Below are 21,146 nucleotides of genomic sequence, written 5' to 3' on the forward strand. Positions count from 1 at the left end.
ATCTCTTTTTTTTTCCCCTTTCCCTCATAACTGCCTCCAGTGGACCTTCCTCTCTCCTTCTGCTCCCATTTTTTCCCAAGTACCTCTCTTTAATTCTCCTTCATTAAAATGGACTTCCTAAAGCCTCCATCCGTCTTGCTGACAGCTCGGCTATCGATCGGGCAGGCGAAAGGGATGCAGTTCTAGAGCTTTAAATGGCTTTGTGGCCAGTCTCATCAAGGGTTGGGGTGGACTCAGCCCAGAGGGGAGGAGGAGCAGGGAGTGCCGGATTTAACCAGGAGGTCTGCCCCAAGTGTGGCCCCTGATACATTTTCCTTTTCTTTTCTTTTTTTTGCTCACTAGAGTCTAGCACATAGACTGGCCCTCTGGCAGAGATCAGAATTTACATGAAAACAATTTACCATCTCTGTAATACGGATTACGCTGATGCGATCAGATAAGAAATTAATCAAGCGGACCTAACAAACACATTATCCTGCCTCTGTGGAACACTTGCAAGCTCTCCATGAGCGCAACGGAAATAGTACTGACAGTGTCATCCGCAATAATTAGCACCTCTGCTAAAGATTGATTAGAAAAAACCTTTATATTAATTAATCTTTTATTGCTGTAGCATAATCTCACACTGAAATGTTGTGAAACGTTAAGTTTATTAGCGCACTGTGCAAAAATAACAAAAAAAAACACATTAAGACATTTTTACAAAGTTACGGTGACAAAATTAAAGGAAACTCTGTAAATACTTAATAAATAAATTAGCTACAGTTTTCTTTAAACAACTTTTTTTTATGTTGACCAGATTTCAGGCTGTCTTGGACAATGATGGTAGGGGCACCAAAATTTCCAAAGATCACTGTTAAAGGCCTACAGCAAAGAGTGGTACTGTATCTTAGGGACTCCCAAGCAACCATTAAAAGTCATTGACATGCCGGCTCATAGTTTGGAACATGGGCTAGGAAAGATACTTCTTTGTCACAAAGATGAATGAGTGAAGTTTGCTCTGCTGCACTGGACCTTTGAATGTAATTGTTTTAATTGTGTGCTTTGACACCTGCTCCAACACGTGTGTTGAAATATGACTTCATTGTTAGGCAGAGTAGACAATCTGTCATACAGTGGGTCATTTTCTCTTCCAAAGACCGTGGACACCTTGCATGGAACCCTATAGGGTAGTTCACGTGTGACGTCCCGCGTGACGTCAGCGCTACATCCGGGTCCCGCTGGTAGGCAGAAAACAGTACTGTTCTCGTCTACTACATAACAAAACGGGTGATTTAGAGCGTACTTTTACTTCGTTTATTTATGGAATCTAAGCAATGCCTACGACTTGTTGTGCTCCCGGTTGCACAGAGAGGCATTCCAAATCGTTGGATGTACGTTTCTGTCGTTTTCCAAAGGAGGAAGGACGAAGAAAGAAATGGATATTTTCAATGAAAAGAGCGCAGGCAGACACTCCCAATGGACTGGGGGGGCATCGTACTACGACAGAATTTGCAGTCTACACTTCATCTCCGGTAAATACAACTTAATTCTGCTCTAGTCATTGTTCTACTTAAATAGCGGCGGAGGGTACACAGATCGCTACACGGGCCGGAGAAGCGGTAGCAGCAGCAGCCGTTGTCTGAAGCAGCAACGGCTGCTGCTGCTTCAGACAACGGCTGCTGCGTAAACACTACACGGGCCGGAGAAGCGGTAGCAGCAGCAGCCAAGCAGCAGCGGCGGAGCAGGCAGCGGCTGCTCTGCCAGTTCACGGGCTGCGGCAGCAGCCAGCGGCTGCTGCGTAAACACTACACGGACCGGCGCCGCCGGCTACACGGGCCGGCTACACGGGCCAGCGCCGCCGGCTACACGGGCCGGCACCCCGGCCCGGCTACACGGGCCGGGGCGGCTAGCAGCAGCAGCAGCAGCTACAGCAGCTGCTGCTGCCATTACGCCCCGGTTCACGGGCGCTAGTACTTCTGTGTTTACGCTGCAATGTCGCCGACACCGCCACCCATTTTAACAAGACAAAAACACCTAAATAATCCGTAGTGAAAATTTTTTTTTTTTTTAACCTACCGGGCCTCTGCTGAGACGCGGCCTGTGTCCGACGCCGCTTTGTGCTGTTGCACAAACATGTGTGAACAACATCCATCCATCCATCCATTTTCTGACCGATTAATCCCTCATGGCGTCGCGGGCATTGCTGGAGCCTTTTTCCCAATTTAAAATAATTGTAGCCGTCCAGTGGTTTCATGGCTTTCGTGCTCTCTGTCTGTACTGGCCTGCCATGTTTATAAGGCAGCTGTATATGTCATGGTTGCTGTGTGGATCTGGCAATCTGATACCATCAACCATCAACTTACTCTTAAAACGATCTTGTAGTACGTTATCTAAAGAAGAAAAATACGCCGAGAACTCGTCAGTTTCTCTGTTTGCGTCCGCCATTGTGTTCGCCTTTTGCCTACCAGTCCGGCGCGCATGCGCGAAAAACCCGCCTCAAAACAATAACAATGAACTACCCTATACTGTTTTCAGATTCAGATTCAGATTTTATTTATTGCTCCATGGCAAAAAAAAAAAAAGACAACTTTTTTTAACCGAGTCCGAGAACGGTCCGAGTTCGGTAACTGAGATAACTTTCTAGTGTAAATGGGACGCAAACTAAACTGAACTGTGCCAGACACAACCGGACCGCGCTAAATCTAGACCAGTTCAATAGTAGGGCTCGGCACGGTTCATCAGTGGCACGGTTCTCAGATAACAAACAGCGCATGAGCAGACTGCGTCATCTCCTTACAGTCAGCTGACTAATTTTGAGGTTTCAGACATTCATGAAAATACTAGCTTCCCTATCGTGCCACACGATTTTCAGTGATGATTCTGCTTAGCCGTGTGATGAAGCTCAGTGTCTGTCGTTGTTTGCTGCGTCTGTAAGCCCTGATTAGACTATCGTTTCTCTTATCCACTTCCCAAAAGCCGACTCTGTCATGTAAATTTACCAAAGGTTGCCTTGTTCGCCTGACTCTCCGCAAACAACAAAATATCACAATTAGAACGAAACATAACTTCCTGAATGTTACGGGCGCCGCCATTTTTATTTGCTTGATTCCCTTCTTCAATCCTAGAAAGCAGTAGTACTGTAGATCGTCACTAGGAGGCGAGGAAACCTGCTGGCGTGATGTGTAAATGGTTGTAAGAACCATTCTCGGCACGGTTAAATGATCCAAGCTCGGACCGAACTCAGCATGGATCGGTCAAAAAAGGGTAGTGTAAATGGGGCTTCAGTATTCCTCACAACTAAAACTGTCCCCATTGGATGTTTCAGTATGAAAATGATCCAAAGCAATGGCCAAATAAACAGACACGTTGTAATTTTATGGGTGACTGCTTTTCCTGCTAAATGCATGCATTTATATTGTGATATTTTCTAAGTTCGATTAATTTCAGTGTGTGATTATGCTGCTTCAATAAAAGACTAATTCATTATTGATAATACTTTGTTTGCATCTTCACCAGCGATACCGATGATTGTGGAGGGTGCTGTGAAAAATACTAGTCAGTGGAGGTGTGAGTGCTTCGGGAGCTTCACATATAATTCCCTTCAATCAAAGCTCTATGAAGAAACGTTCCACTGGCTGGCTCCCTCTCTCATCTTCCACCTATTATCTGGAGAAGATAGGTTGGCACATTCTGTCTTCAAACTTCTTTCCATTTGACATCAAATCCTTCTGCCAAGATTAATGAATGAACATTTGATATTCATAGTGATTAGGATTGCCCTGTGGTGCAATGAAAACCTCAAAGAAGCACAGTCCTTTGATGAGCACTATCTAAATCTGCACTGGTTGACATTTATAATCATATAGAACATCACAACAAATCAGAAAGGAAAGGAATCCCAAGTAACCTTGCCATGCGTCCTATTTGTCTAATTTAACCCGCTATAGTGCTATTCATTTGGGTAACAAATTAGAAAAATGAAAGATTGGGAGTAATATTCCAAATAAATTACGTTATTTCCCAGGGAACAGGAAAATATAGACAAGATGCTGCAGTGTATAGTTAAAGATGCACAGGAAAATTGGTTGGTTATTCAGCTTGATCAGCCCTAAATACCGACTTAATGCAGGTAACAAGAAGGCTGACTGTTTTACGGTAAAGTTTCCAGTTTATTTTCTTTCTAGTTTTCTACCTCAGTCTGGTCTAGAACATGCTAGGTGTGAAAATACTGGCAGCTTTTTGGAAATGTCAGGGCTGAGGTAAGCATCTACACTCCCCGGGATGAAGACTGTGTGCTGGTGTAGATTCTCAGTCATACAGGACATGACATGAGTGTGCACTCATACAGCTATAAGGCTTGGATCATCTCCCGCTCTTGCTTTAAACTAAAAAAAAAGCCTTTTGGATGAAGATGAAGCCCTTTTACCACAGAACTGAAGACCATGTTCTTTTTTGTTTTATTTTATTTTTTTAGCTTTTTTGGGTTTGGCAAAGATTGTTTTTTTGTAATGGCACCCATATTAACTGCTAATATAAGATGTTGTATGTTAAAAAGTTTGTTGTGTTAACAACGCTAATCCCTAATATAAGATACTTACAAGTGTCTACAAAACCATGCACATCCTTAAAGGTACAGTGCATGATCGTCGTTTGGCTTCAAGTTACAGGCAGATCATCGTATCTATTGGTTGCCCCACATCATTGTGACGTGCTCACCTGACACTAGTGTGCGTACACATTCCTTGCTGCGCGTACCTCTAGCATTTTTCTATCCAGTTAGCTTCAGTTTTAGCTGTTCACTGTAGCTCCGCTGCTCTCACCGTTTACTTTTAAAATGACTGAGAGTCGCAAAAAGCCAACTGTCTTACAAGTTTATGGAAAGAAGAGGAAGGCCTCAGAAGAAAGAAATAAGACCAGAGTCGATTTGGGAGATTCTTTCACGTGATCCCCCTGAGGAGCAGAAGAGCAGGTAGGATGGTCTTGCACATGTGCAGTTTTTCAAAAAGTGACACGGCCACTCTACCTTTAATAATGTGTTATTTTGATATGTTAGCAATGCTTACCACGTTAATCACTGTTATCAGATGTGAATTCACTCCATAATCATTTTGTTTCTGTTTTTAAATGTTAGTGATGCTAGACTTATTAATTGCTAACACAGGATGCTACAGGTAGCTTCAAATGTGAACTCTGTAATCATTTCCCATGTTTTAAATTACTAAGACATGTTTTACAGTGTGAAACATTCCACTTTACTGTCAATGAAGACATTTTAGTGCAGATACACAGAAAAGGGAAATAGAAATATTTTAGAGAGTGAAGCTCAGAGACTGCCATCCGCTGCAACATCTTGAATCAGGAGCTGCTTGCTCATGATCAGGCATCCAAGAGTCCCACAATATTCTACTTGTTTGAGTCAATATAAAGTAATAACTATTCAAAACATGGGTTGTGCCTGTTTTTCTAAGAGCAACTCTAATACAATGAGTTGGCATGGTCCTTTTATAAAAATGAAGACAAGGCAAAATGTACTCAAAGACCAAAATGAAAATACAATTAAATGCAAATTAGAAATGGAGTGCGCGGAGGCGGTAAAATGGCAGAAGTGAAAGTGATGCGGAATGGTGGAGGTAAAGAGACACAGTCCACGGGATGCTGCAGAAGGAGAGAGAGAGAGAGAGAAGAGCCAGCAGAAAGCAGTAGTCGATATAACGGCAGCCATTCATCTCTCTGACAGCCTTCCGAATGCTCTGCTGGGGGAGACACAAAGCTGCGTCACCTCCAATGCAGCTAATGCACACATGACTGTACGGCGCTTACATCTGTCCACGTACAATGACAGAGGACATGTTTGTTTCGTCGACCCTGAATTTTGCCGCACATATAAACAAAGACAAGTGAGTGCATCATTAAAGTGCAAGCTGTGCAAGCCAAAATCTGTGGAAAGCCATTCTAAATTGCTCCTGTTTTACAACCCAACCTCCTCGAGAAAAAAATAAAAAAAATGTCCTCAATATGTGTTTGTACAGGCAAATGTTCCAAGACAAACATGCACATTAAACTGACGTGACACATTCACATGACGCTGGGATATGTGAGCACAGATGTGTGTTCACAAGAAAAACACACACACACACACACACACACACACACACACACACACACACACACACACACACACAATCGTTGTTCCCCAGTTCTGGTCATGGCCCATTGGCTGACGCCTGCCGTCCATCTCTCATGATTCATGGCTCCGCAAGCTGCTGTGGAGCAGTTCTAAACCAGTGGGCCGAAGAAAGCCTGTGTGCCATTAAGGCGGAGCGAGATGGACATGCTGCAGGAGCTGCTGCACTAAGGCGAGCTCTGCTCCTCAGCCTTGCACCAGAAGAGGCGAGGAAGCAGGTGTGGGTCAGATCGGGTTCGGTTGCCAAAGTAAAAGCAACACCTGAGTGACTCGCAAGCAACCGGACCTTATGAAGCGCGCGCTAAGCAAGATATGCGCCTCTTTTAATTTAGTTGGACATCTATCTCTTACTGACCCCACCAGATATTTCAGCTAAATTAGCCCCTCTAATCATCTCGAAAAGCCTTCATTCTAATCACAAAATCAGTGGAGGCTAAAGAAGAGAGACATGGGTGCCAAGTAACACCCCAGCACACCCACCTCTGCCATCCTCAATCAGTGTAACCCCCAAGAGATGCGCCAGAGGCACACGTCCACACACTAATGACTCCTTAATGATCCCCTCCTCTGCCAGAGCGTTGACAAACACTGACAAACCCTGACCCTGACATCAGAACACCCACATTTAGCTCCCAACCTCACCCCTCGTTCAGACGCTCATCTTTCAGCCCTCGGCCTTATCGCGCTAGCGTCTTTCTAGCAGGATCCACGCAGCTATTACAATGGTAGCAAGAAAAACATCCGGAAAAAAAAAAATCGAAGCTAATTTCTAAAAATGCAGCGATCAGAATTTTGTGCCAATTTCATATCTCTGGATGCTTTGACAATACCAATTCATCAGTATTGATTTCTGTCAACATACATTTCTCTTTATAAACAAAGTTTAAAAAAAAAAAACAATAAAAAGATATAAGAATAGCTTTGAAATATTTTTTTCTTATCAAAGCTTTGTAGTCATGATCAACATTTCATTTTATAAATGAATAATCACTGTAAAACAGCCTTTTAATTAGAAAAACAACACAAAATGAACACAAGGTTCACGTTTCAATCTCTCTTTAGCATCTCATTTTACAGATTAATGCGGGTAGAGTGGTTAGAATTACTAAAACCACAATCTCCGTGTGTATGACTAAATGCTTAATTTTCAATTCATGCATATTCCACGACAAATAGAAGTTAAAGAACAAAACAAAGAGCAGAGCACAACAGAGAACCACAGGCCCGCCTTAACATGCTTCAAAGAATCTCTGCATCTCTGCATCTCTGTCAATTTCTGAGTAATCGGTACGGCTTCATTCAAGTCCTTGCAGCATGTGCGGTGGAAGGAAGAGACGGTTGAGGAGGAACAAAAGGAAAGTGGAGAGTCTAGTTAAGCTTTTCTTTAAATTGGAGTCGAGGAGTCATTGCTAGAGAATCTTTTAACCATCACACACGACATAATTACAGCGTGAACTCGTGCCAGTCCACCTTAACTTCACCTACATACTCACACCCCAAATTAGGGGTAACCTCCGTCTATATAAACCTACTATTATGACAAAAAAAAGTCACAGACAAATAGGAAGAAGGAGTAAGAGAGCACACAGAGGAAAGCCCTAGTTACACAGCTTTGTTTCACAATTACAGACAGAGCTTCGGTAAATATAGTTACTGGCAGGCCCTTGGATGAAGCCAGGTGTTCAAACTGGGACAAAAACAAAACCCGATCAAGTCAAGCACCTACAAAGAAAAGCGGCCATGTTTATGTTTAAGCCGCAGCACGCATGACTGTTGAAAATCCGTAAAGGACGCATCTGTAAGTCAGCGATCCTAAAGAAAAGCACTAACTTCATGCTAGCCCATGACCTCACCTGTTTGGATCGCAGTCGCGGATGACAGAGCGCTCTCTGTTTGAGCCTTTCCACCGTTCGTTCTGCTTCTCTGTTTGCTTTTCTTTCTTTTTGTTTCCCCCCTCTCAGTGTTTCATCTCCATAGTCTCCTAGATAGAGTTATAACAATCCATTGGTGTCACAAAGTCCGCTGGACATCAACAGAAACAAGCTCAACACTTTGCCTGTGACTTCTCAGTACAGACGAACAGAGAAATCATCCCAAATACTTTGAGACATATCAGGATCGGACAGAACAAGCGCTGGAATGCTGCTTAATTTATAAGAAACAACTTATTTGATATCCAGCTCCATTCCCCGTTTTGATTCTTCACTACAAGCAAACGGCTTTACTCAGGACTTGGAGTTTTTTTTGTAGGATAGCAGTTGCTACATTACTTGGCATTAGTCGTACCATCAGTATCTCTCTCGGTGGATCGACACAAGGCAAGCACAATGTGAAGTATACCGTAGACTAGAGATTGTCAAAATCCAGACTTCAGACAGAAAAGCAAGTTAATCCAGACTTAGCGTAAATCGTATTTGTAGAGAATTGATGGGAAACACAAAAAATATCTAGAAGTCACCAAGAAATTGATTTTTTAGGGCTTTAAAAAAAAACTTGAATTAGTCTCAATGAATATTGGTTAATTTTCTACTAAACTATTGAAATTTCATACTTTACCCATACTATCAGAAATGTGCTTAAGTGAAAGAAAATGCTTGCTTTTTAAAAGACTATATTCTGAAAAAAAGAAAAAAAAAATTGAAAAAGGGAATAAAATAAATTTTTTGCTAATTAAAGGCATTATTATCTTTCATATTTTGGCTTGTCTTGTGTATAAACAATGCACTGTACTTGTTAAGGCATGAAAAGTCAGATTTCCTGTCCTCATGTATTTAATGTCAAAAATTACAGTGGGAAAACAAACTATAGTTGGAAAAAGCCATTTCTTCTGCTTGTAGGTTGTGAACAAAAGGGATTTGTTCAGTAACAGTTGTTCTGGAGTTTTTACCTTATCTATAAAACATATTGGGACCTTGTCACGTGGACTCTGAGTGCCCCAGCCATCCTGTAGTCTTTTTATATTTAAACCTCTGATCATCTGGCTACTTGACCTCAGTGACTTCTCTGACTTCTACTTGATGATGTCACCACATGCCCAGATGTTACCAATTGAGCTGATAAGTGCAATACAATTATAATCTGAGGTCTTGATAACGTCTGTGTTGAATTACCGCTTTTTTTTTTAATTAAATATTGGAAGGGGGGAAAAAAGTGTCTGTTAACGATTAGTTACACACATAGATATAAACTGTATGATGTATATTCATAGTTATTCATAGATTACATGCACTAAACTTTATATCTACAGTTAAAACCTTTCAGTCAAAAACCCAAACCTATATCTCGTGTTGATCGATCTCCCATGTCATCCACATCATTGTAAGATTTCACAAACGCCTCAAGAAAAGTTATTAGTTGCTGCAGTGAACACAATTAAAGATACATTTCACAAAAGACTGGCACCCTTGCTTTTTCATCCATAAATCAAGAGTCTGTTGTGTCTTCTCAAAGCCTGGACTGTAGGCTGCACATGGGAAACCCAGGCAAAGACAACATCCTGTCCCAGGGCCCCTTTGGAAGTGACCTCAGCTTCAGAGAGGCCAGATAAAAAAAGTCCACATCAGAAACACAAAAACACCCGGCTGGCCATAATGAGCTGAGCACCAGGCTCCAGTGTGTTCTGAGGGAGACCAGGTGGTGTGACACACATATGACTCTGATTAGGGGGCCTTGGGATGAACGAAAGGAGAGATGGGGAGGAAGTAGGGTGGGCTGTAAGGAGCCAATCACGAGGTTTTGTGTATGATGCAACCAGTTGTGCTGTTCATTGTCCTCAGCTGGGCCGAGGCACGGTGCTGCACTCACAGTGGGACGGTTGACTTAGAAAGAGAGGGAGAGTCGGCAGTGGAGGGGTTAAGTTATTGTTTCCCCAACAAAAAAAACAAAAAAAACGGAACATCATGAATTTTACTGGCTAATCTCTTGACATAGTGCTCTGCATAGCCTTGGGACCTCATTCTAGGTTAATATCATTTTCACAATGCAACAAGTTTCAGTACATTTTAATGGATTTTATATAATAGACAAATAAGTGGTACACAATTGTAAAGTGAAAGGAAATCCTTACATGGCTGTTAAAGTTTTTTTACAGATAAAAATCTGAGAAGTGTGTTGTGCCTTTGTATTCAGCACAACAAACTTCACCGTGATTCCCTATGAAACCCAAAAAGGAAGGCCGGGTGAAGTTATGCCTTCAGAAGCCAAATGAATGAACTAAAGTCCACCTGTGTGTAATTTAAACTCAGTATAAATGCAGCTGGTCTGTGGAGGCCTCAGAGGTTTGTTTGACAAAATCAGTGAACAGCCATCATCATGATGACCAAAGAGCACGGAGGGCAGGTTCGGGATAAGGTCGTGGGAAAGTTTAAAACAGGGTTAGGTTATGAAGCTGTAAAGATTTCTCGGAAAACGGTGTAATGGTTGTTCCATCTAAAAAAGGGAAAAAGTGTGATAAAAATGCAAACCTACCAAGACATTGCTCTGCAGTGCCGTACAAGAAAAGGGATCAGAGAAGCAGCCAAGTGGCCCGTGGTAACTCTGGAGGAGCAGAGACCCAAGTAGCTGGTCAGACTTAATGGAGAGACGGATAGAGTTCCACACAGGGCAGTCTAAGAAGAAAACCTGTTAGAGGCTGCAAAGGCCTTGAAACTATGGTCGAAATTCACCTTCCAGCAGAACAACAACTCTGAACATACAGCCAGAACTATAATAAAATAGTGTATAATAAAGCATATTCATGTAGTAGAATGTCCAAGTCAAAGTCCAAATCTAAATGAAACTGTGAATCCGTGGCAAAACCTGAAAAGTGATCTTCAAAATCGCTTTTCCTCCAAACATAAACATAAACTCGAGCTACTTTGCAAAGAAAAATGGGGTTAACGTTCACTGTCTAGCACCGTAAAGCAAGTGGAGACACACGGCAAAACCAGCTGCAGCTCTGACCGTAACTGCTGCGAAAGGCGGGTCTTCAAAGCGCCGAGATGAAATATAAATGTACGTCACAGTTTTCAGTTTAACTTTCATTTTCCATCCAGTGCACTACTTTGTGTCGGTCATTCACTTTGAATCCCAGCAAAATAAATCAAAGACGACGTAGTGATGTAATGAAACGTGACACGGTTCAAGCGCCACCAATGCCTTTGCAAGGCGCTGTGTCTGTCATGGGTCGCACAGTAACACTTCTGATCTTCTGAAGTAAAAGACGTCAAGTACACCTCTGTCCTCATTCCTCAACAGTAAGTTTCCTCCTGGTAGTATTGTGCTGCACTTGACTGGACTGTTTAAATGCCTGACGGTATAAAGGAACAAAAACAAGCAGGGCTGCCAGTCTGGTGGGAAGGATAAGGAAGGGGAAACGGGGTGGGGGCCATTCTTCTCCTCGTGTGACGGGAATTGTGTAGGAACAAGCACCTGTCACCCCCACAACAATGACCACAAAGGTCGGGCAGAGAGACAGAGAGCGGAGGAAAAAAGGCCACCGCAGGATTAAAAGTGGATTCGGCTGACCAAATCATTTCCTTCCCTCCAAACTAAATTATTTCCTGCGAGTTCCATTCCAAAAATCGGTGACTGTTTGAAAGCCACAGAGTCAGGTATTAATCTGAATAAAATCTGCATTAACAGTTAGCGCCGGTAATAAAAGCATCTAAAGCTCTTTATTATCAGTATCCGTGGCTTGAATTATCTTATTTCTCATCTGTCACCCCCTCTGTGGATGCTCTGCACCAATTTCACACTCGTCCTCGTCCCCCCCCCCCCCCCACACTCAAATGACAAAAAGAAGCAGCATTTCTGTGTCCTTCATATTTCCCCTTCACGCGTCCTCCAACTAGGGAGAACGAGGGGAATTTTCCAGGCACAGCACAATCCGGCACTTTCGAACATGATAAGAGACTCTTGGAAAAAAAAGGGGGTGAAAAAAAAATCCACCTCAATTTATTATCCTCCGCGGTGACAGTTGGCCTGCTCTACCTATTTCAGGGCGCTGCTTACCTCTCTGTCCTTTAACTTCATGGCCAGAACCAGCTGGTTGCGGTGGTTGGTCAATGCTTCACGATAGTTCCCCTTGGAGAAGAATGCAGAGCCCAGATTCCCATGAGCACGGCATTCCCCAGTTTGGTCACCTGAGGAGGTAAAACAAAAGACACGACATGAAAAAAAAAGAAAATGACACCTTGACTACCTGCTGGATGAAATTAGAGACCCGCTGCTGTTTATTTCATATCGCGCTCCTGTGTCATGAACCACGTGTACGCCACTTGCTTGCCACCGCACCCGTAAAAGGCAAAGTGGCCGTTCTGCGTTCTCCTCGGCAGAACAGCTTCTTTGACAGCTGGCGGTGTTGATCTTAAAGCTCTGGAGGGTAAAAGGGGAAAGCCTTATTATTTCTGCCTGACAGTGAGGCCTCACAGTCAGGGCCAAATAAAAGCTGAAATCTCTGCGCTCCACCTGAGAACCCCGGCTTCTTATCTCCAGCTGCTCTGCCCACTCATGTGTCAAATGTGCGGGGGTAAGAGGAGTGGAGCCAGCCAGTGCTGTACGTTTTTTTTCTTCTTAACCTTCTGTGTCCCCCCCAACTCTGGACAGTATAGGCAGTAAACGGTTAATTTGAAGAGTATTTAGATCATCCTAAATTTTAGAGCAAGATGATTAAATGGGATAAAGACAACAACCGTATTGGAAGTTAATCAAAACCATGCAATAATTAGTCAAGATAAATTAGAGAAAAAAGTTCCAACTTAGCTAGCTTTAGTTTAAAGCTGAAGCCACAAATGGACTCTGTACCACATTCGTATATTACACGGTTTTAAATACTCTCCTGGATACTGTAAATAGCACACTGTCCATTCCCCCCCCCCCCCATTGTTTACATTGTTTACATTTCAATTGTTTACATAAATTGCTGCTGCATCTTTATCCTGAAATTTAAATTTGCAATTTACTGTGATTTTTCAAGCTGTATGCAAACGAAATTTCGTTCTGTACGCACTTTGTGCATACAAAATGACAAACAAAGCTGTCTAAAGTCTAAAGTCTAAAGACATGTTAGCAATAGCATTTTGCTACCATTTCCAAAAAGTAGAACATTTGTAGTTGTTTGGTAATTAGTTTATTTACTCACATTTCGCTAACACCATTTTGTAATCAACAGCAATGTCATAAACCAAACCAAAGCTCAAAATGAATCACATATTTTACCGACAAATTCAACCGACAGACAGGAATGACCTGCTGCCATCCTGTAGCTCCATAAAACAGCTGCCAGATCAAGGCATGCCATGTAAGGTAAGTGATTCTAAATGTAAACATCACTCATTGTCAGAAATGGGCGAAGGATCTGACAACAACAATCTTCAGTGTGGGAGTGGGGTTACTATGTCAAGAAGATTGAGAGTTAACTATTTTTCACTAAGTTGGAATGAAAAAACATGCAAAAAGCTATTTTAAACAAAACTGTATTTTCGACCTTTGTCACGAAACATGTTGGATTTGGAAATGCTGCCAGCCATTTCAAAAACTCAGAGTTATGGTTAGACACTGTGAATTTTCTAGACTACACGCAGAGAGACTGGTGTTTCTACCATTTCTTAACGTATGACGCTAAAGACTGTTTAAAGTATCAACTCAATAATATACTGATTCGATACTACAATTGAATGAATGAACCGTATACCTTGCCGTGTGAGTGAAGCCATCAGGCTTGACAGAAACATTGTTAAAAGAGGTCTGCATGCTCTTTTTAACATGGTGCTTTTGGAGGTGCTTGTTTAAATTGTGGTGTTGAATTTAACCAACTTTATCACCATCCTTCGCAATTCTCACATTGCAGATATTGCATGGCGTATCAAGTCTGAAATGTTTCCAAATAGTAGACTTAGCCCCGTTCAGTGCTTGCTCCATGTTTGCTCATGACTAGCTTCTGTGCGTGCTCTGCATGATGACGTAACCAGCGGTGCTAACATAGAATTGAAGCGACTAGATCGATGTAATTGTATGTATGATATTATTGACAAAAGAAATGACTGGATCAGAAAGCTGGATCAGAAAGCTGGATCAGCGCGATTCATCCGATATCCGATCCATCTAATTAGTCAATATTGGAGCCGATATCCAATCCAGATATTGGACATCTCTAGTTGGACGTTTGATATTAGCCACACAAAAAAAGAGTACTGTTTTAAATAGTATTTATCACATAAAAAGGAAATTCATCTGAAATCTGTTTCAAACAAGTTCTATAACTTTAATCACTGAATACTGTAGCTATTTTTGAAGACAAAAAAGGATGCTGAACACTGTAACCACATAAATATAGCCAGGATGCACAGAACAAGCATTTCACAGTTTGTTCATTACTAAAATAACAAACATAGTGTACTATTTGTGTAAACTTGCTCTGAAAAAAGACAAGCAACGAGATTTGACTTTACAGCGAATTTACCAGTAAAAATCAGTCCTTCTGCAACACTAAATGACTCTGTACTACAGTATATCAGTGCTTATGGAGGACATCCAAGAAATAAAATCTTTGTTTTTGGCATGCATTTCAGCATTGCCAAAGACCAATGAAAAGAGACTAATGACTATTGAAAGTTCACTCTTTTGTCAGATAACATCAAGACTACTTTGGTCTCTTCACCTTGAGTCTAGCATATCTAGTAGGTACCTACCCATGATTGCAAAATAATGACAGCAAAGGTTGGAGCTGACCATGTCTGTACTAACAGGGGTATCTATCTATCTATCTATCTATCTATCTATCTATCTATCTATCTATCTATCTATCTATCTATCTATCTATCTATCTATCTATCTATCTATCTATCTATATCTATATCTATATATATATATCTATATATCTATATATATATCTATATATAGATATATATAGATATATATATATAATTTACAGCACCTTTGGGGTGTTTTAGAAAGAAACAATCCTGCAAAGCTTCTTTTGAAGAGTGACAGAACATCTCTTAGGAAATGTATGCAGCACTGATTTCCTCCATGCTGAAGAACAGAGTCAGTTTATAACACGAGGTTGAAGCTATGCAGAATGAGCATTTGAATCTTAATAATAGAAGATGTGATGACATTTTGAGTTCATATTATGCAACGTTTTGTTTTGATATATTACATCAAAACCCATTACTCGATTGTTGAAAAAAAAAAAAAGGGAAAGCAATTACAAGAATGCGCAGCAACAGTGAATTTTTCAAGATTTCAATGTAAACACCAGTGTAATAAACGGATATAAATTCAAATTTAAATATTCTTTATTGATCCCAACGGGAAATTAAATGTTGTAACTCATAGTGATTCAAATTCTTCAAAGAGTTATTGTAGATAGTGATGGCTGCTGGCAGAAATGATCTCTTGTAGCGATCTGTATAGCAGCGAATTTGAAGAAGCCTCTTACTGATCACTCTGTTATCCCAAGACAGTCTCATGAAGAGGATGGTCAGGATTTTCTTTAATTTTCTTGGTTTTATAAAGAATCCTTCTTTGCATTATCATCTACAGAAGTTCCACAGTCGTCCCCAGAACAGAACCAGCCTTCCTTATCAGGTTGTTCAGCCTATTTAGGTCCCTGGCTCTGATGCTGCTGCCCCAACAGATGATGGCAGAGGAGATGATGCTCTCAACAACAGACTTATGGAAGATATGCAGCATCTTGCTGCAAACCTTGAAGGACCTAAGCTTCCTGAAGAAGTACAGTCTGCTCCGTCCCTTCTTATAGACAGCTTCACTGTTGAGTCTCCAGTCCAGTCTGTTGTCTAGATGAACACCGGACTATTCATGTTCCTCAACCACCTCCACTTCTTCTCCCATGATGGAAACAGGGTTTCCAGGGTGTCATCAAAAAGGGGCAACACTTTCAGACTCATCTGGGTCTGAAATGCACCAGGGAATCTGCAGCTGACCGGAATCGTATAATTTTCATTTTGATCGACAACGCGGAAACTAGAAACGAGATGGTTGTCCAGTCTGTAAACGCGCCTTACTTAAGCGCTGCCAGGTCACAGTGGCAGCAACACTTTTCGTGTGGAAGTTACTGCATAAAGAGGGTCCAGTTAGGTACCAGTGAGGAACTTCCAGAAGGCGTGTGTGTTTTCTCTGGAGAAAATACACATGTTGGTTCAGGCTGCCATGGTGGGGATGTTACACATGGGCAGATAATAGAAAAGCTGAACTTCTTACAGCAAAGTTGCTGCATTTTGTCCTGCTGGAGAGTCCAATACTATCTGTCACGGACCATGCTGGATTAGCAAATGTTGGAAGCCTTTGGGAAATCCCTCAGTTGAGGTTAAGACTGACTTCACATTGTTCCCTGTAAAGTAAGCGTTAAGCACATTAATTGAATAATAAGGTAAGAAATCACAGAGAGATTAAAATATTACCCCTCTACTCCTTTTCTTTGTTTTGACATAACTGTGAATTCCTTTTGAACTGCAGAGCATCTAACATCTCCTGCTCGCTCTCCCACACAACGCAACACCACCTCTCCCCCCATTAACAAGGAAAAAATAACAGAAAGGTTGCCTGGGTTACAAAATGTAATAGTTACAATAAAGCAATGAAGAAACCTGAAACAAGAGCTAATCTGGACTTTTTCTTTATAAATAATAAGTTGCACACATATGCTCTTTTAGAAAAAATAAATATTTGATATGGTGCACATTATATTTTTCAGGTTTGCAACAAATAATAAAAAAATGGTGACCTATGTTGTATTATTTGAGAAAGATGCTCGGGTTTTTATTTATAGATAGCGCTCTCACAATCTGATGGATATTTTTTATGTATTTGTAAATGCTCAGTGAAAAGAGGCAACTCTGCAACTTCAGGCTATTTTTGCCACCATTATTCTGTAATAATGTATTTTCAATTTTCTTTTTTTTGCATTCAAAACATTTTTCAAGTACAGATTTCATTACTTGGCCAATGAAGACTGTTAAAGACGTTTAAAACAGGAGCGTGTGACATTAACAATCCCCATGCAACGCCCCGTTCCCAGCTGACCTACCTAAGGTCTTGGCCACCTCCAAGTCTTGCTGCATGTATCCGAGGCTCTTCTCGGTGTTGCCCAGGGACCAGTGGGCGCTGCTGAGGGCCGAGAAGACGGAGCCGCGTAGCTTGAGGCTGCACGTCCCTATCTTCAGAGCGGCTTCGAGCACCACCACGGAGGCCGTGTGGTGGCCTGCCGTCAGCAGCTCCTGGCCAATCACAGACACCACCACAAAGGGACTTTTGTCCAGCTTCATCTTTTGCAGCTGCTGATAGGTGGGCTCCAGAGAATCTGCGCAGAGCAAAAACATATCAGAAACAGACGATAAACTGTTCCAGAGCTCACAAAACTTTCTGCTGCCACGCTGAGTGACAACACGCTCGGCTGATTGTGGCAAAATGTGTTACAGATTTGTAAACTCTGTTAAAGGTGGCATTTTTCTCCACTCAGATTCTACTTTCTTTAAATAGCAGCTTTTCCCAGCTTCCATAATCATAGCCTGTACCTTGGCTAAGTGACGGCTGCCCTTGACAATTTAGCAATAACTCGATGCACTGTGTGAACCTTTTTTTTTATATTCTTCCTTCTTGACTTGGGTAATCTCAGGCAATTTTCACTGCATATAATGACAAATGTTTAGACTATTCCTGGCAACTGTTCTCACATACCACGTAATGAGATTATGCCAATTTATCCGTCTTTTTCGGGACGAATGACTGACAAAGCGACAGCAGGGTATTAACCTTAAAACGACAGGACGATGGGAAAACAACAACAGCTCATGCCAGCATGCAGTGGAGGTGTAATGGACGAACACAGAGCAAAGGAGACGTACAAGGTGACCCCTGAAGAGGCTGAAAATCACACAATGACATAAATCAATGGTGGACCACATGGGAACAGGATATACAGCCTTTTTCAGATTATAAAGCCCTGTGGCAGACAGCAACATCGAACGTCCTGACCTGACGAAGAGTATGTGTCTAATTACGCACATGCGGTCCTGTATGTGTGTGTTTCAATGTATATATAAAACATATTTAGATCCAATAAACTTTTTCACATTTTTGCCACATAACAACCACAAACATCAACCTGGTTTATTGGGACTTTATGTGATGGACCAGCATAAAGTAGAAGATTGCTTCATGTGGAATTAAAATGAGAAATGGTTTTATGAAAGTTTCACAAGTAAAACTAAGACACGTATATCCAGTTACAAAACTATATTTTTTCAAAGACCCTTAATTAGCATGTAATTTAATCTCAGGGTAAATGAATATGTTCTGTGAAGGCATCAGAGATTTGCTAGAGAACATTAGTGAACAATCATTATCACTATTACAAAGGAGCACAGCATAGGGATAAAGTTTAGGAGCACTTTATAACCTGGGTTTGCTTATAACATCAAAACCAACTATCCAAGGTCTCCTAGCTTTAAAAGTATTACAAGGCCTGGTTTAATACGTCCCATCATCTGGAGGATGGAAACAACACGGCACAATTGCTAACCTTTGATGATATGGCTATTTATCTAAATTTATAGGCCGACCAAGGAGTACATGAATCAGAGAAAATGCCACATCTTAGGTGGGATAATCTGTTGCCAATTAATTTCTGTTGTGCAAAACAACGAATCTGACCTTTCTGGAAGAGCCTCAAGAAGAAAGCCGTTGCTGAATAAAAGTAATCATTACTCCTGGTTGTGGACTACACCAATAATAAAATCCAGCAACTTGCAGGTTTTGTGCTTGGAAACCAAATTAAACTATTTGGCCTATATACAAAACGCAACACTGAATATCACACTAAACACATTTACTGCGGCAGCACCAGGCTGATGGGACGCGTTTCTCAAGAAGGGACAGGAAAGCTGGTCAGACGATCACAAAAGTCACATCATTAGTGAAATGAAGTCCGCCTGTGTGAAGTCTAAAGGTACATTCACGCCAGACGCTAACAAAGGCAACTGGAGCGAGTGATTTACATGTGATCCCTACATAAAGACGCATTCAGAAGCGAATTACCGGACCGCGATGCGAACGCCGTGGTGTGAGTGATGCGAATGGCATGAATCGGGTGAATAGAGTGAAGCGAAACTGCAAATAGGTGTGGTGGACAAGCGTCTATAAAGCAAAGCAAAATATCGATCAAGTTCAACAATCTGAACTTTTCTGTCCTCCTCATCCATTTATTTAAGCGAGAAAATGTTTTTTATAGGTAACATATTTGGACAGTACAAGTAGGCTATACTTTTGTTGAGCAATGATTGATTTAGTGACCGAAGATGCCTTTAGGTCATGTCCCAGATGGTGATCGGTCCCCCAACACGGGGCAGCAGGTCTTCACACTGGGTCCTGGACAGACAGAGCTGCCGCTGGAAGCAGCCGTTATCCAAACGCGACTAAAGGTGGTGGCACACCCTGAACTGTGTGCATCTTTGGAGGATCTGGTGGATCCAGGGATCCTAAGGCCGTTTTTCGGCTTTGCACATTACATACAACAGCGTGACTCGCTCGGTAAAATCCATGTCCACCAAGGTGAGTTGAACAGTCAGGAGGATGGACGGCCCTCCTATTTGATGACGTGGTGAAGCGAGCTGGGAGGAAATTTTGCTGCGATGTTTGTGAGAGTGAGCCGAAATGTTTAGCGACCAACGGCGGGGGGATCAACGTGAAAAATTCACTTTGTTTGCGTTCAGTGTGAACGAAGCGTAAGTTTTCATATGATCTGTCTGCATAAATCTAACTCTTCTGAAAGGCAGCACCATTAAGCCTGCTACATACTCCACAAGAAACAAGACATTTGTTCTGCTTGTTCTCGACATAGAGCTGTTCTTTACAGAAGAGTGGCCAGAAAAAAAAGTAATTACTTATGGTTGAAAAAAAAAAAGTCTCAATTTGAGTTTGTCCAAAGGTGCGTGGGAGACTCCCCAAATATATGGAGGAAGGTGCTCTGGTCAGAGGAGATTAAAGTTTTCTATTATTTTGTTCCATTTGTTGTTTGGTTTACAATAAAAAATAAATTATACATCTAGAAAGGTGGAGGCATGTTCTCTAAATGAAATGGTGAAAATTCAAATAATCCATTTAATCCCAGGTGGTAAATACTTTTGCTTGCCACTGTAGATGGCAAAAGATCGAGCAGGACAACAACCCTAAACATACAGCAGCGCTGCAATAAAATTGTTTAGATCAAAGCATATTCATGTCACATTAAACCAGTAAAAGAGCTAAATCCAACTGATAGTCCATCCCAAGACTTGATAACTGTTGTTCACAGATGTTTTCCATCCAATCTGACTGAGACTTACCAAATCTTTGGAGAAAATAGGGCAACATTTTCAGTCACCGGATATGCAAAGCTGGTAGAGACACTTGCAGTTGTAACGGCAGTAACAGGAGGTTTTACAAGTATTTTCCCTGGGGAGCTGAAATAAACACTACACCTTAGAAATAATTTATACGTTAAAAAAAAAAAGTTTAGGGTGTGCTTCGGTGCCGCAGTGGTTAGCGCGCACGACCCATGTACGGAGGCCTCAGTCCTCGCTGTGGCCGATCCAGGTTCGACTCTAACCTGTGGTCCTTAGCCGCACGTCTCTCCACCTCTCTTCTATTCGTTTTCCTGTCAGCCCACTGTACAAAAAACGAGCCACTAGTGCTGTAAAAACCTCAAAAAAAAAAGTTTAAAAATCATTGATTGCCTAAAACATTGTGATACATTGTGTTGGTCCCAATTAGACCAAAACATTGCTCACCACATACAGCATAATCTGACTATCTAAGCAGTGTGTAATCTACTTTCTGTCTACAGATTAAAGTTTCTGGAAGTGTTAAGAATCAAACATTTAAACACAGGAACATCTGAACATGTAGAGTACACCTTAGAACCTCACAAGAATGCTTATACACACACACACACACACACACACACACACACACAGATACACCCCCCCCCAAACACACACAA

General features: G+C 41.6%; 1 protein-coding gene across 3 annotated transcripts in view; it reads right to left on the bottom strand.

Moving 5' to 3' along the window:
- Positions 1–21,146, bottom strand: part of LOC105939218 (tetratricopeptide repeat protein 28) — a 306,671-nt gene that overhangs the window by 92,537 nt on the left and 192,988 nt on the right. For all 3 annotated transcript variants that reach the window (XM_021307932.2, XM_021307931.2, XM_036144490.1), the window contains 2 exons: positions 17,196–17,468; positions 12,158–12,288 (listed from right to left, as the gene is read on the bottom strand). In XM_021307932.2, the coding sequence (XP_021163607.2) occupies positions 12,158–12,288; positions 17,196–17,468 (404 nt within the window). The remainder of the gene's footprint in view (positions 1–12,157; positions 12,289–17,195; positions 17,469–21,146) is intronic.

Source organism: Fundulus heteroclitus, chromosome 12, assembly GCF_011125445.2.
Source record: "Fundulus heteroclitus isolate FHET01 chromosome 12, MU-UCD_Fhet_4.1, whole genome shotgun sequence".
NCBI classification, from domain to species: domain Eukaryota; kingdom Metazoa; phylum Chordata; class Actinopteri; order Cyprinodontiformes; family Fundulidae; genus Fundulus; species Fundulus heteroclitus.